The 13,642-nt window shown below is 28.8% G+C and overlaps 1 protein-coding gene across 1 annotated transcript; it reads left to right on the plus strand.

Annotated features, from left to right (window-relative positions):
• LOC129886226 (probable serine/threonine-protein kinase PBL7) lies at window positions 1-3,348 on the plus strand. Its single transcript, XM_055960811.1, has 6 exons — window positions 1-533; window positions 860-1,110; window positions 1,814-2,202; window positions 2,456-2,588; window positions 2,806-2,895; window positions 2,996-3,348. Exons 1-6 carry the CDS (start codon window positions 260-262, stop codon window positions 3,155-3,157), a joined length of 1,299 nt encoding a protein of 432 aa, XP_055816786.1. The 5' UTR covers window positions 1-259; the 3' UTR covers window positions 3,158-3,348.
• Window positions 3,349-13,642: the final 10,294 nt, after the last annotated feature.

The following is a 13,642-nucleotide window of genomic DNA, read 5'->3' on the forward strand; positions in this document are numbered from 1 at the left end:
GGGACACAATGAAGTACAGAGAAACCATTATATGTGAGTGAATGAGTCATCATGTGGCTATTGTATGTAGGGCAATATGACCTCCTATGAAGGTAAAATTTCAAGCAATCATCTTCATCATGTGGCTCTAAGTGCAACATCATGATCTACAAATCCCATAAACCAAATTCCATATATTCTCATATTGCACCCTCATAATTCTTTCCTCACACACAAAAAAAAGTCCATTTTTTATTTTTCTTTCTTTCTTTCTGTGATCATGGAAGATAACTATAGCCATAGCCATCATCAATTGGACTCTCAAAGTCATAAAAACCACCAGCATAATGACATGCTCCCTTCAACATCTGTTCTGTTGATTATTGTTCCAATCATAATTATAATCTTGCTTATTGCAATATCTCTTCTCATTGTGATGCTTAAGCGGATAAAATCCGCTAAACACAATGGAATGAATAGTTCAAAAAGTGTAAGCAACAACAGCAATTGTATGTTCGTTGCACACAGCACCATCGACATCCATTCAAGCCCAGGTAACAAGAATTCAAACTTCATATCATTCATTCATAGCTTTTCTATTTGGTGTGAATGTGAATGTGATGTTCGGGTTCAAGTATTTTTACATAGAGCATAGATGTTGAAAAAACTAAATTCATCTAATTTAAATCCTGAATTCGACTACTCTGTGCAGAAAATGACTTTAACTTCTTCAAGTACACATGTTCACATAGTAGTACTGGCAAATGTTTCAAGATTTTAAGTATCAGCTCAAAGTACAAATGAATTTTTAAGAAATGTTGTCTGATTTTATTTTATTTTTTGGTTGATTTTATTGTATATACGAAAATGTAATGGGCAGATGTAAAGGGTGGATGTCTGCCTGGACATGGAGGAAGTTCAGGGCGGATGCCAGAAACTAAATTGAGAGGAGTTCAAGTATTTACATACAAGCAGCTGGAGATGTCTACAGACAAATTCAGTGAGGCAAATGTGATTGGGAATGGCGGTTATGGGGTTGTCTTCAGAGGAGTACTCATTGATGGGACTGTGGCTGCAATTAAAGTTCTGCAAAGGGAAGGCAAGCAATGGGAACGTTCTTTTAGATTGGAGGTCAGTCATCGCTTCATTTATAGCCTCTTCTTTCCCTTTCTTCATCCACTTACATTGTTTCCAATTCACACTTTAATATAAAGTAACTTTTTATTCATTCACTGTGTTTTATGTGGGGGTTGGGGTTGTGGAGCTGGGATAGAATAGTTGCATGCAGAAAATTGACTTGGCTTATAAACACTTTTTATAATTCAATTCAAACAGGGTCTATGTATTATATACAAAAGGTGTAGATTTTAAAGTTGTCTATAAAAATCACTCGAGGGTGAAATTTTTTTTTCCGAAAGGTGTTGACTTTTTTTCCTTTTTATAGTAATAAAATCTTTTATCACTTGGAAAAGACAATAGAAAAAGGCCCTAGGATAACATGCACAGCATATACACACATGTGATGGTACTTTGGCAGCTTCTAGAGTAATTATTAAAGCATTTAAGGAATGTCAATTGTCAAACCAATCAGAACCATGTTCACTATCTAAATAAATATCACAATGTAACTAAACCATATTATGTTTGCACTACTGTAGCAAAAATACAAGTTGGAATTTTATCATTGTTTACAAACATGAATATGTTTTAATTGTATTAACATGGATAATACGGATTCATATAACTGACTCTAACTTGTTCGTGATTGAATGAATGGATAATTGTTGTTGTAATTTATCTCAATTTTTGAGAGATTAGTTCTCTATTTTGGCAGGTGGATTTATTAAGTCGCTTACACTCTCCTTACTTGGTTGAACTTCTTGGCTACTGCGCAGACCAACATCATAGGCTCCTAATTTTTGACTATATGCCTAATGGTTCACTCCAGCAGCATCTCCACAGCGCGCATAAACAATCCAAAAACTCATTAAACTGGGGAGTTAGATTGAGAATAGCCCTTGATTGTGCTAGAGCTTTGGAGTATCTGCATGAGCACACAACCCCATCAGTTATCCACAGAGATTTGAAGTGCAGTAATGTTCTACTTGATCAAAATTTCAGAGCTAAGGTTTCTGATTTTGGTTTAGCTAAAATTGGCTCAGACAAATTGAACGGTCTGATCTCAACGCGAGTATTAGGGACCACGGGATATTTGGCCCCAGAGTGAGTATTACATCTCTATGCTTTCTCAATCAATGAGAAAATAAGACAATCTTGCACATGGGGAGGCTTCAGTTTCTATCTTAAAACATTGTCACTTTCTGTTATTTCTTCAAGACTTACAGCTGACACTAACATACTTTCCTAAAGTAAAAATCCACCAAATGTGGTCCTCCATCCACACCTCAGTTGTTCCAACCTACAGCTAACGTTTTTAGATTTTGTGACCATTAACCAACTCAATTTCGTAAAACAGGTATGCTTCAACTGGCAAACTTACAACAAAATCAGACGTATACAGTTATGGTGTGGTTCTTCTAGAGCTATTGACAGGCCGTGTACCAATCGACACAAAGAGGCCTCCTGGAGAACATGTGCTTGTCTCATGGGTCAGTAACTAATAATGAAATCCATACATTACACCCATTAATGCATCTTAACAATTTGTAGCCGTTATGTGTCCTACTTCCTGACCTAATAGTATAGAATTTGTCCTTGATATTGCTAGCGTATATAAGATAGTATCATCGGGGAAACTGTTACCCCATACAAGATTCAGGCGTTTAATTGATACAATGCCCAAATCCATTTTCTCTGTTATTTTAGGCTCTTCCAAGATTGACAAACAGAGAAAAAGTAGTTGAAATGGTAGATCCAACATTACAAGGACAATACACCAAGAAGGATCTAATCCAGGTGAATATTATAACATTATAGTACTTTTTAATCCTCATTCTTTGTAATAGTCCTATATATGAAACCAAATCTAATGTTTCATGTTTCTTTCCTAAAACAGGTAGCTGCTATAGCAGCAATGTGCGTGCAAACAGAAGCAGATTATCGTCCGTTAATGACGGATGTTGTGCAATCCTTAGTACCTCTTGTTAAGACATACTCTTCTTCATACCCTGCCAATTCCTTCAGATCATGTAACCAGACCGTGAGCCCAAGGTCTTAGGAGCCATTCATTCGGAATCCGAAGACGTTTCCAACATTATTCGTGATTCAACATTTCATGATTCCCATTAAAGTTAGTATTTTATCACATGTTGGACAATGACAACCTGTAACAAACATCTGGTTAAAGCAATAAGGCTTATGTATTTTAATAAAAGCACCCTGAACTCTATTAAACCATTTTAGTAATGCTTCATTTTCTAGTGAATGATAGCAAACGCTATAGGTGTAATATAATTCAGCTTTTGATTTAATTGAATAAGATTTTAAATTTTGTTAAATTTATGATCAAGTAGGTTTTTATTTCTTTCCTAGGATGCCATAGAAATTATTGGGTAGCGTCAATATCCAACCTATGGTGAGACACAAGTGATTGATGGGCTGGGATGACCCGAATCCGTCGAACATGACCCTAACAGGCGTCTATATTCATAAAATAGGCAAGACAAAAGAACATAGTACAAATGGGTCAGAAAATATGAAAATGGAAAAAGTTGATTATTGTAGTACGGATAGCAACTATTGTGACAAACATACTGTTCTCAAACAGAATAACAAACTAACTGGATTTATTCTTTGGTACTAAGGAAACTTTTGTTGAATTTTGTGAAAGGTGGGTAATAAATTAACTACAACTGGATTTACCCCTTATATATGCCATAGGCAAGGAGAATATTAATTAGAAGATAAGATATATACTTCTTATCATGTCAGCTAGCTCTTTGTCCATATTCCTAATGTGATTAATGATTATATTCTAAAATTATGTCAGACTACGTTGTTGCTTTTATTACAATTAAAATTTATATATCAAAAACTATACAAAAATACCATCGATGGAGATTTTCCTAATAATTAAGCTAGCTAAACATTATTATAAATTTTAATATACTAGTCAAAACAATCAAAAAGTTTTTAGATAGAGGCAAACGTCAAGCTCTAGCCATAGTTCTTTCACATAATTTGAAAAGATGATTAATATATCCTTCAACCCCAACCCTCAGGTCATTTAACAGGTGTATGACCTGCTTAAGTGAGAATACATTAGATATATATTTGAGTAGGAAAAAATAAAAGAAGAAAGATAAAATGCAGCATTACAGTATGGACCTAATAATTGTAGAAGGTACATAAACACCTTTGTTTTCGTCCGCAGAAAAATCTACACCTTTCAATATGATTCCAACTGATATATATATATATATATATATATGCTAAAGTAGATACCAATGGCTTGTCGTCTCAAGTCTTATAATTAAATGAATAAAAATATTTTTTTTTATTAACTCATTAAATTTCTAGATAAAACAGTCATATCAGACAAAAAAAAATTAGTTTCTAATTGTATTAAAGAAAATATGTTTAAAATATAGAGTAATTACGTAATAAAAATATCCTTTCTCTAGCCGCTTAAAATGATTGTGACAAACTTCAACATCTAATCCAAAGTAGTCTTTCAGATTTTTAATTATAGTGCTCTAGCTCCTTTTCATTGGAAAAAGAGCTTTTTGATTTTGATACTATAGGAATTTCATGCTTGACTATTAGCAGCCACTTGTGTCTCATTATTGGCTATCGCATGGACAGTGCATTACTTTGTTCTTTCTCATGAAGAAAAATAAAATATGATAGACTTTCCGAAAAGATTCTGATAAAACTTTAAAAATAACATATGATTTTGGCATCATCAAATTTCAAAGCAAAAAGATATTTATGTCTTCTTCAATCTATTCATTACTGAAATGAAGATGCTTTTGCTAGAAAAAGTAGTATTTTAGTATAATTTTATCTCCTTCAAAATGTATTTTTTTTCTACATGTTGGGATCCTTATCCTGATTTTCTTAGTATAATTGAATTTTTTTTTTCTAAAAGTAAAATACAAAGTTTCTATATTTGCTAGGTCTTTTTTTATTGTAGGAAAATATTTATGACTCTATAAATAGAGGCTCATTCTTTCTAAATAGTAGCATTTACAATGTAGTCCTAAAGGCCTTTGAAAGTATTGTGTATGGGAAGAATTTGTGAGACACAAGTGATACGTTATCACTTGTGTGAACCTCTTTTTATTCCGAGTAAATTGTGTGAGGTTATTTCTCTCAATATTTTGAACTCTCATATTTATAGTGAATTGCTCATCTCCACTTGTGGATGTAGGTCGGTTGACCGAACCACGTTAAATATTTGTGTCTCTTTTGGTATATTTTTCGCTTGTCTTCTAACTCATGGTCATTCGAGGTTTGCTTTATCAGAATTTGTATATGTTTACCCAAGCATGTATATAGTTTTAATATTGATACATTTGATTTGTATAAGTTCTAAAAATTTCTTATAGAATTTGTATATACTTACCTTATTTGTATATTGCCAGCGAATTATACAAACGAATTTGTATATTCGCAACGAATTTTACAAACGGATATGCGAATTATACAAATAGTTGTTATAGTTACAGTTACAAAATGTAATTACCTAACTGTAGGTATTTCGACCTATTAAATTTTAGGAGTAAGCTATTATGAAAATTCCATAATTTAAAATTTGATGAATAACGAAACCAACCTTTCATTCTTCTCTAGTTAAATACCAATTTTGTGTGTGACAAAATTTAAACTCGTGAATCATGATGTGCAGTTAACTCACTCATCACATGTTCTTATCTTCATTGTTTGTTTTTCTTTTGCTTTGGATATATATACTGGTTTTGTAGAAAAAATTCAACATTAGATCACTTGCTAATCAATAAAGTTTTTGATTTCTATTATTATGTCAACATTTTAAGAGAAATAAAATTCAATTTTCACAGAAAAGAATCAAATTAATTGTATCTTTTACATGATAAAGGTATAATAATTGAAATTTTGAAAACATATCTCTCTTTCAAGAAATTGATATAAAAGACCTAAAACTCAAAGGTCTTTGGCGCCAATCATAAAAGACAATCTAGTAAGTTAGATACTGTATAACGTGACCACGGTAACTAAAACGGTGAGACAAATAATTAATATTTTTAATCCAATATAGAATAAATTAATTCTGTATTTTATTCAGAAATTATTATACCTTATTTCTGTACCAAAAGACCCTTATTGTTCTGGTAACAAAATTACAACTTTTTTGAAATACATTTAAAAAATGACTTCTTTTTAAAATATATTCTTCTGAAAAAAGTTTCCAAGTGTTTCATTGGATAATAGAAAACAAATTCTTCAAAAAAGGATTTGTTATTGATAATAAGGATTTGCAAATCAAAAAGTGTTGTTTATAAAAAAATTGAGCACTAAATATTTATATTAATATCTAGAGGTCGTTTGGTTGAAAACAAGTTATTCCACCATGTATATGAGATAACTGATGGAATAACTTATTTTATCACTTATAAATGGTGTGATAAGTTATTTCAAACTTGGCCACCAAATAAAATATTAAAATTTTATTTTTGAATTATTAATTTTTATCTCTCACCCCAAATAGATGGAGTATTAATATGAAGTTAAGAGTTGAAGACAGTTGTGAAGGAAAATCACTTTGATACAAAAGAGAAAGAAATCATTTTCACTTTATGGTAGAAATATTTATCACATTAGAAAAAACTTGTTGAAGTCTACATTTGTAATTTCATTTTCTTGTATTTCTCCCTTCCTTCGTCCTTCAACCTCTGATCTTGGGTAAATAGCACGTTCGAAGTAATTTTTCCCCCCACCTCATGTTGGATATTAATTTGGATTTGACTAATTTAGATTTACGTTAGCAACTTCTATTTTGAATGATTTAACACCATTTTTTAACAACGCATATCTCATTCCTGGATTCAAATTCGAGAGCTGAAAGTATTGTTTATACAATAAATTAATTGGTAAATAAAGCACTAATAAGTGGCTTAACCGTAAACTTTTTTTTAACGAATTAAACAACCTGCTTACGGTAAATCGACAATGTATTGTTAGTTAGCAAAAAGCTGACATGACATATTGTCATTTTGCACCGTAGCCACACTTTTCTAGGCTAAGAGATAAAAAGAAGATAATATTCGTTGAGAAATATTCGGCGTCATTATATTATATTAGTATTACGTATTAAGTATTCATCAGTCAGGTGTGTATTATATTAATTAATAATAAATATATATAAAATGAATAAATTTCTCAAAACTCATTGGAGAGCTAAGTTCATACACATTATTTTGAATAACTAAAATTCAGGCAATATCAATTCATTATATTGAGTCAGGAAGATTGAACAAATAATCCAAATCACTTGCTAAAATTGAATAAATAATCTGAAGAAATAAATCAATTCATCGATCAATATCAACTTCAATGGTCATGCCAAATTACCCTAATTATAGAAATAAGTTAGTCAAGCATGATAATAATAATAGTCACACAAATCATCCAAGAAAACAAACAAACATAGAAATCAACATATAAAATAAATAAATAAAAGGAATTATATAACCAATTTCAAGTTCCAATATGTATATCAAAATTTTTACATTCAGTATTAAATACCGATGAAACAACAGACCAACAGCCAATTGATTAATATGCAAAATTTAAATTATTTATAATGCCAAAATATTAAAATAGAATACTGACCTGAACGATCAAGAGCTAAGCAAGGCAACATAACTAGAAAAAAAAAATGGAAAAACAATTATCTAAATTACTCTATGCAACTTTTTACAAGTATGTATATAACATAATTTGTATAGCAGTAAGCATGTGAGATATATAAAAATTAGTAAAATTTAAATACATGATATGTATATAAAATTAACAATCCATACCAATCATTCAATCTTGCATTATATATATATATCTTTTAATCATGTTGAAAAATATTTCACCACAAAATAATTCATATTATCATATTTTATTTATTGTAATTACAAATATATAAGTTTATATTTTTGTAAATCAAATACTTAATATGCAGTCCTATTAAAATTAGAATTCTAAGGTTTAAACCAAAACCAAAAAAAAATAATCATCTGACGTAAACAATGTCCAAGTGAAATACAATTTTTAAGACTCCTAAACTTGAAAACAATTAAAAGACCTAAGACTAATATTTATTTGTACCAAAAACTCCTAAACTGATAGAAAAGTAGTATTGTTAATTTAATAACAAAAAGTTAAATAGTTGTAACCCAAGTCTACAAAGAAAATAACAATGTATCATATCCTAAGATACAAAAAAGTATCAATATATTTAAGTTTTACTATCACCCCTGTCCCCGATTTATTGTGACAGAGATATAGCTCACTTGGGCAATTTTTTTATTAAAAAAAAAATTAAAGAGATAAACCTTTGATTTTTCCGTCTACTTCATTCGATAGCAACATATTTGTTCGTTCATGTTTTCGATCAGAATTTTTTAACTTAAAAAGGAAATATGAAAAATTATCAAAAAGATAATAATAAGAGAATTCATTGTCAATAATGATAATGAATGCTAGAAGACAATTTGAATCAAGACTAATCAAAATCAAAATAAGAAGAAAATGTAGAAGTAGAAGAAGCTTATGTTTTTTCTTAAAAGTTTGATCCAAAATATTTACTTAAATAGAATTGTGGAAATTTATTTTTATATAAAATAAAATTCTACTTGATTTAGAAGTATTAAATATCATGATTTCTTACCTATATCAAATAAGGACTTTAAGTAGTTTTTTATTTTCAATTAAAAGAATTATAGTGTTATTATATTTGAATTTTTATTTTTTGGATTATACATTGTTTTAAAAAAACGGAAGTTATGAATATGATATATTTAGGGTAAGATTAAGACTCATATTCATTTTCATGTTTTATTTTTATTTAAAAGGAAAAATTAAATTACGTAATTAAATAATAATTGAAGAAAAATTGTGAATTTTTTTTGTCTAAAGTGGAGTTTTTTAATGAAGGGCAAAAACTTCAATCAATATTTTAATAGTCTTCGTGCTTTTGACACCTCTGTATGACCTCCATTCATATTTATCTCTTTTCTCTCTTTTTTAGCTTTTTTCTCTCATTTCTTTCAATTATTATTTTATAAAATTATTTTCTTAATACATAAATTCTACTCTTAATTAATATTAGTAATGTCCATAAATCCTAACCTTTCATATTCATAACCCTCGAAAAATTATTATACGAATTAATGACACCTTAAAATCACTCTTATAAAAATTTATTTTGAGACTTATATGAAGATTCTTAGATGCATAGTTCAATTTTATGAGTTAAAATAATTTGATATGTCTAATATAATTATCTCTTTTTCTCTATTGCAATTATACATTTAATATTATTATTTTAGTATTTCTGATGGTAGAATCATGAATTTTTTTAAAGAAAATTATTTGATTTTTTCTCATTGCTTCTTTTTGTAGATAATTTACTCTTAGCACATATTACCCTTATTTTTCTTACCGGAAATAACCTGAGCAAATATGGCCACTATCATTGTCAGGTCCCTCTTTCGCTCTGCCATTACCTCCGGCCAAACAACCGTCGTTAGACTTTTCGGCCGTTTCAAGCCGAAGATTCTTTTATATCAACAGAAATTCTTACAAGATCTAATAAAATAGAACTTAAATCGTATTTCTTGGAAGAGTTCAACATCCTAAGATCGATAGTCAATATGTGGAGTCATGAAAATAACGGCCACAATGAAGTGCCGGTTCTTTCTTCCTTCACTTTTGATTTACAAAGTATGAAAACTATAAAGTATTAAAATGATACAGAGGGTTATTTTAAAATATAAAATTATAATTATTTTTTAAAAGTAGAGTATAAATTTAGCGTAATAATTGGAGAAGAATGAGGAGGAGACAGAGACGACAAATTGCAAAATAAAGGAAAAAATATTGAATCAAAGTAGAAGAAAATAAAAAGAAAAAAGAAGGAAGGGAAGAAAAAGGAAAGGAAAAGAAAAATCTAAAAGCTTTAAATAAATAACAAAACATAAAAGAAAGAAATAATGTAGAGTCACGTTAATTTTTTATTTTTTTTACTTATTATTTTTCTTTTTTCTATTTTGAAATTGAGAGTAGGGCAAAGAAAATGGACGAGGAAATGCATGAAGAATTGAACTTTCACTAACAATTTAAAAATTTAGATTGCAAAACTATTCAGATTTTTCACTTTTTTTAATCACTTCTCTTTCTATCTTTTTTATTTGACATTTAAAATAGAAAAAAAATTAAAATGAATAATTCAAATTTAAAAAGATATACAGACTTATATATAAGAAAAATTAATGAATTTATTAAACGAGAATTAAAAATATAGTCTTTTTTTTTTGTAATATAAAGGTGAAGTACTATTACTATGTAAGAAAGAAATTTAAATGAAATAAATTTTATAACTTATTCAAACACAGTTAAATAAATTATTCTATATTTGATATTTTCCATTGCACCTTTGCTCTTTCCCTTTTTTCTCACTTTTTTTCTTTATTTGTTGTTCCAGGCCATAAATAATTCTAATTGCTTAACTATTGGTAACAAAAAAGCCATATACGTAAGCAAGAAGTTACGGTATAGTTTTTCTTTCATTTTGTGCATTTATTTGCACATTAAATTCTAAGTATTTACGTGTCCATTAAATTATGAATACTAAATTACCCATAAAACTTTCATTTTTATTCTGTCTTTTCTTCTTTTTCTCTCTGATTTTTGTTTATCTTATTTAAAAAAATTGCTTTACTAATTTATTGCCCTTTTTTATTACACATTTATTTGAATTATAACATACACTATCCAGAATTAAGTATTGAGAATATATAAAGATACATTTATATTTGTCTATTTTGCATTTGCATTGTTTGAAAAATCTTGAATATCCAATTTTTTCGATTTATTCAGATTTTCATTTTGTACCAATAACATTTCTATTCTTTTTTTAATACATTATAACATGTCAGCTATTTTTCCATTGCTTACCATAATTTTACTATTAACATGTTCATTTTACTTCCTTTACTGTGTTTTCATCAAAAACAAATCTCCTCAATTTTACTACTTGGTCAATTATTCTTGACTTTTATGGAATAGGAGAATTGAGATGGAGGTTAACTGAAGAATATAGGAAATATTTATGGCTTTTATGGAATGACTTTTCATTTGATATTTTTGTAAAATTTAAATAGCAGAAGTAATGTTAAAGAGCAAAAATTTTACTATCTCATCAAAACATTATAGAAAATATAGTTTGTATTTTTCTTTCTAAATATGTATTAGTCACAGAATAATAAAACACACACACTAAGAAATGCCAAAAACTCATGCATATATATATATATATATATATATATATATATAAAGAGATCTTTTTTAAGAAAACTTTTTAAAAAGTAAAATGTGATAACGAAAAGTATTTTTTTATCTAATTTTTAACTCTAATAAGAATATTTATAAATAGAATTAATGTTTTTTATGTACATGAAACTAATCTCTTGTCTCTATTAAATTATTAAAAAAATTCTTTCTCGAATTTTATAACCGCACGAAATCACTAGTTAAGTATAAAATCTCCATAAAAATTAAACAAACAACAAATTCTGAAACATAATTTTTTCTAGCCCATCAAAGTCCTTGCTACCCTAACGCAGCTTAATTAATAAACATTAATACACTATTCCATTGTGACAAAAAAGTATTTAGTAGCCATAATTAATAAGAGCAGAAAGGACAAATAACAAAAGGTACCTGACTGATTATTGATAAGGATACTTGAAGATTATCAGCTAATTGCACGCAAAAAAACTCTAATTTTATTTGATAGAGTTTTTTTTGTGGATCACAAATACATGATTTATTGCTTTGGTGGCATGCTATGGAGTTTTGACAAATAAAGGGTATTTTGGTAGCTCATCTGTAAAATCAATTGTGGAAAAAGGAAATCTTTTCACCGTTTTATCTTTTCCGAATTTGTTCATTGTGACAAAAAGATTACTGAAACAATGTTGAATGAAGTTATCGATGGATTCTTTATATTGCTTGGGGCTTGAGCAATCCTTACGCTTTCAAAAAGACGGAGGAAAATCGATGGACGGATTCGATCCTCAACTTTTTTATTTTATAAAAATTGAGGCACTCCATTGATTATACAAATAAAAAATTACAGTTAAAGAATATAAATAAATATTTCATTAAAGAGTATGTGTGGTCGGGTGATAGAATATTTCAAGTAGCTAACTCACTTTCAGTCTGTCAGGTTTTTAAAAAACTCTATATCGATTTTTAATTTATTGAAACTAACAGACTGGGTCGATTGTTCCTCAATTTTGATTGATCCTACGAAACTGACCCAGGTCAAAATGATGATGTACAATCCTTCATCCCATGTTCCTACTAAATTTTGATTTCTAAATTTTTGTATCGAGCGCCTATCTCTAATAAGAGAAGGAGAGTCACTTTTCTTTATAGTATATTAATGAGTAGGACTGAAATTCCAAGCGCTCCTAGCTCAGAAACCATACACAGACAAACACATGAAGGCCCATAAAATCCATAAATAATAGACTAACAAATATACATGTCACATACATTTTCTGTATGAAGTTTTCATCTTAATGAATCAAAGTTGTTTGACCACAGATTTCATCATTCTTTATTTTAGCTCAGGGACGTGACCGCTTAGACTTGTTCAAGAATAAAATTTTATTAGAACTGTCCACCCAATTTTTAGTAATATTATTTTTTAAACTAACTTTTAAAATTGAGTTAAACGCAAACTTCATTTAAAAACCATCCAGGCATTAAGTTTTGTAGTGAATTAGACTATTATTGGTGTTTAAATAAAAAGGTGCCTCAAATTAAAATGAGTGTTGAAACAAGTCAAAATTCACCTTTAGAACGTACTCGTTCATTATATAACTAGTACTTTGATGATACTTCAAAACTTATTCTCTTAACTTTTAACTAATTGTTCTTACAAGCAAAGCTATTTATGGGAATAGTTTATATTCTCTTGTTCTCACTCATAAAAAGATAGTTGTTTACTCGGAGAACTTGATACATCGTACTCATAGAGACGGAGCTAGCATTCAGATTGTTGGTGTATTATAACTTAATATATTTGTGTTAAAAATATTTACTTAATACATATAACTATTTTATTCTAAATTTTTTTTTTTTTAATCGAAGCCATAAATTTAATATCTCAAACTCTGCCTTTATGCCTACATTTTTTGTCCTTTAAAAGCTATTTCAATTACATTAACTAAAATGCCAAACTTAGTCGTCAAAAATCAATTATGAAATCAATGTCTTAGGTCTTCTCTCAAATCTGTGGGGCACGAGACTTTGCCTATACCATTTTTGTAAAGTTACGGAAAGTTTTATTCTAATTCTAATAGTAAAATAAAGTTTAAGATTAAGACCACTAATAATCTTCATTTGAATTTGAACCAGTCTTACCTTATCACAGCACAATAAGAAATCAATATCAAAATCTCTCATCTTGAACAAAATATATAAAGAAAATGGAAAGCAA

This window comes from Solanum dulcamara, chromosome 4, assembly GCF_947179165.1.
Source record: "Solanum dulcamara chromosome 4, daSolDulc1.2, whole genome shotgun sequence".
NCBI lineage: Eukaryota > Viridiplantae > Streptophyta > Magnoliopsida > Solanales > Solanaceae > Solanum > Solanum dulcamara.

Coding starts and splice junctions, on each gene's coding strand:
- LOC129886226 (XM_055960811.1), top strand. CDS start 260: ATGGAAGATAACTATAGCCATAGCCATCATCAATTGGACTCTCAAAGT. Junction 1,111..1,813: donor AACGTTCTTTTAGATTGGAG/GTCAGTCATCGC, acceptor CTATTTTGGCAG/GTGGATTTATTAAGTCGCTT. Junction 2,203..2,455: donor ACGGGATATTTGGCCCCAGA/GTGAGTATTACA, acceptor TTCGTAAAACAG/GTATGCTTCAACTGGCAAAC.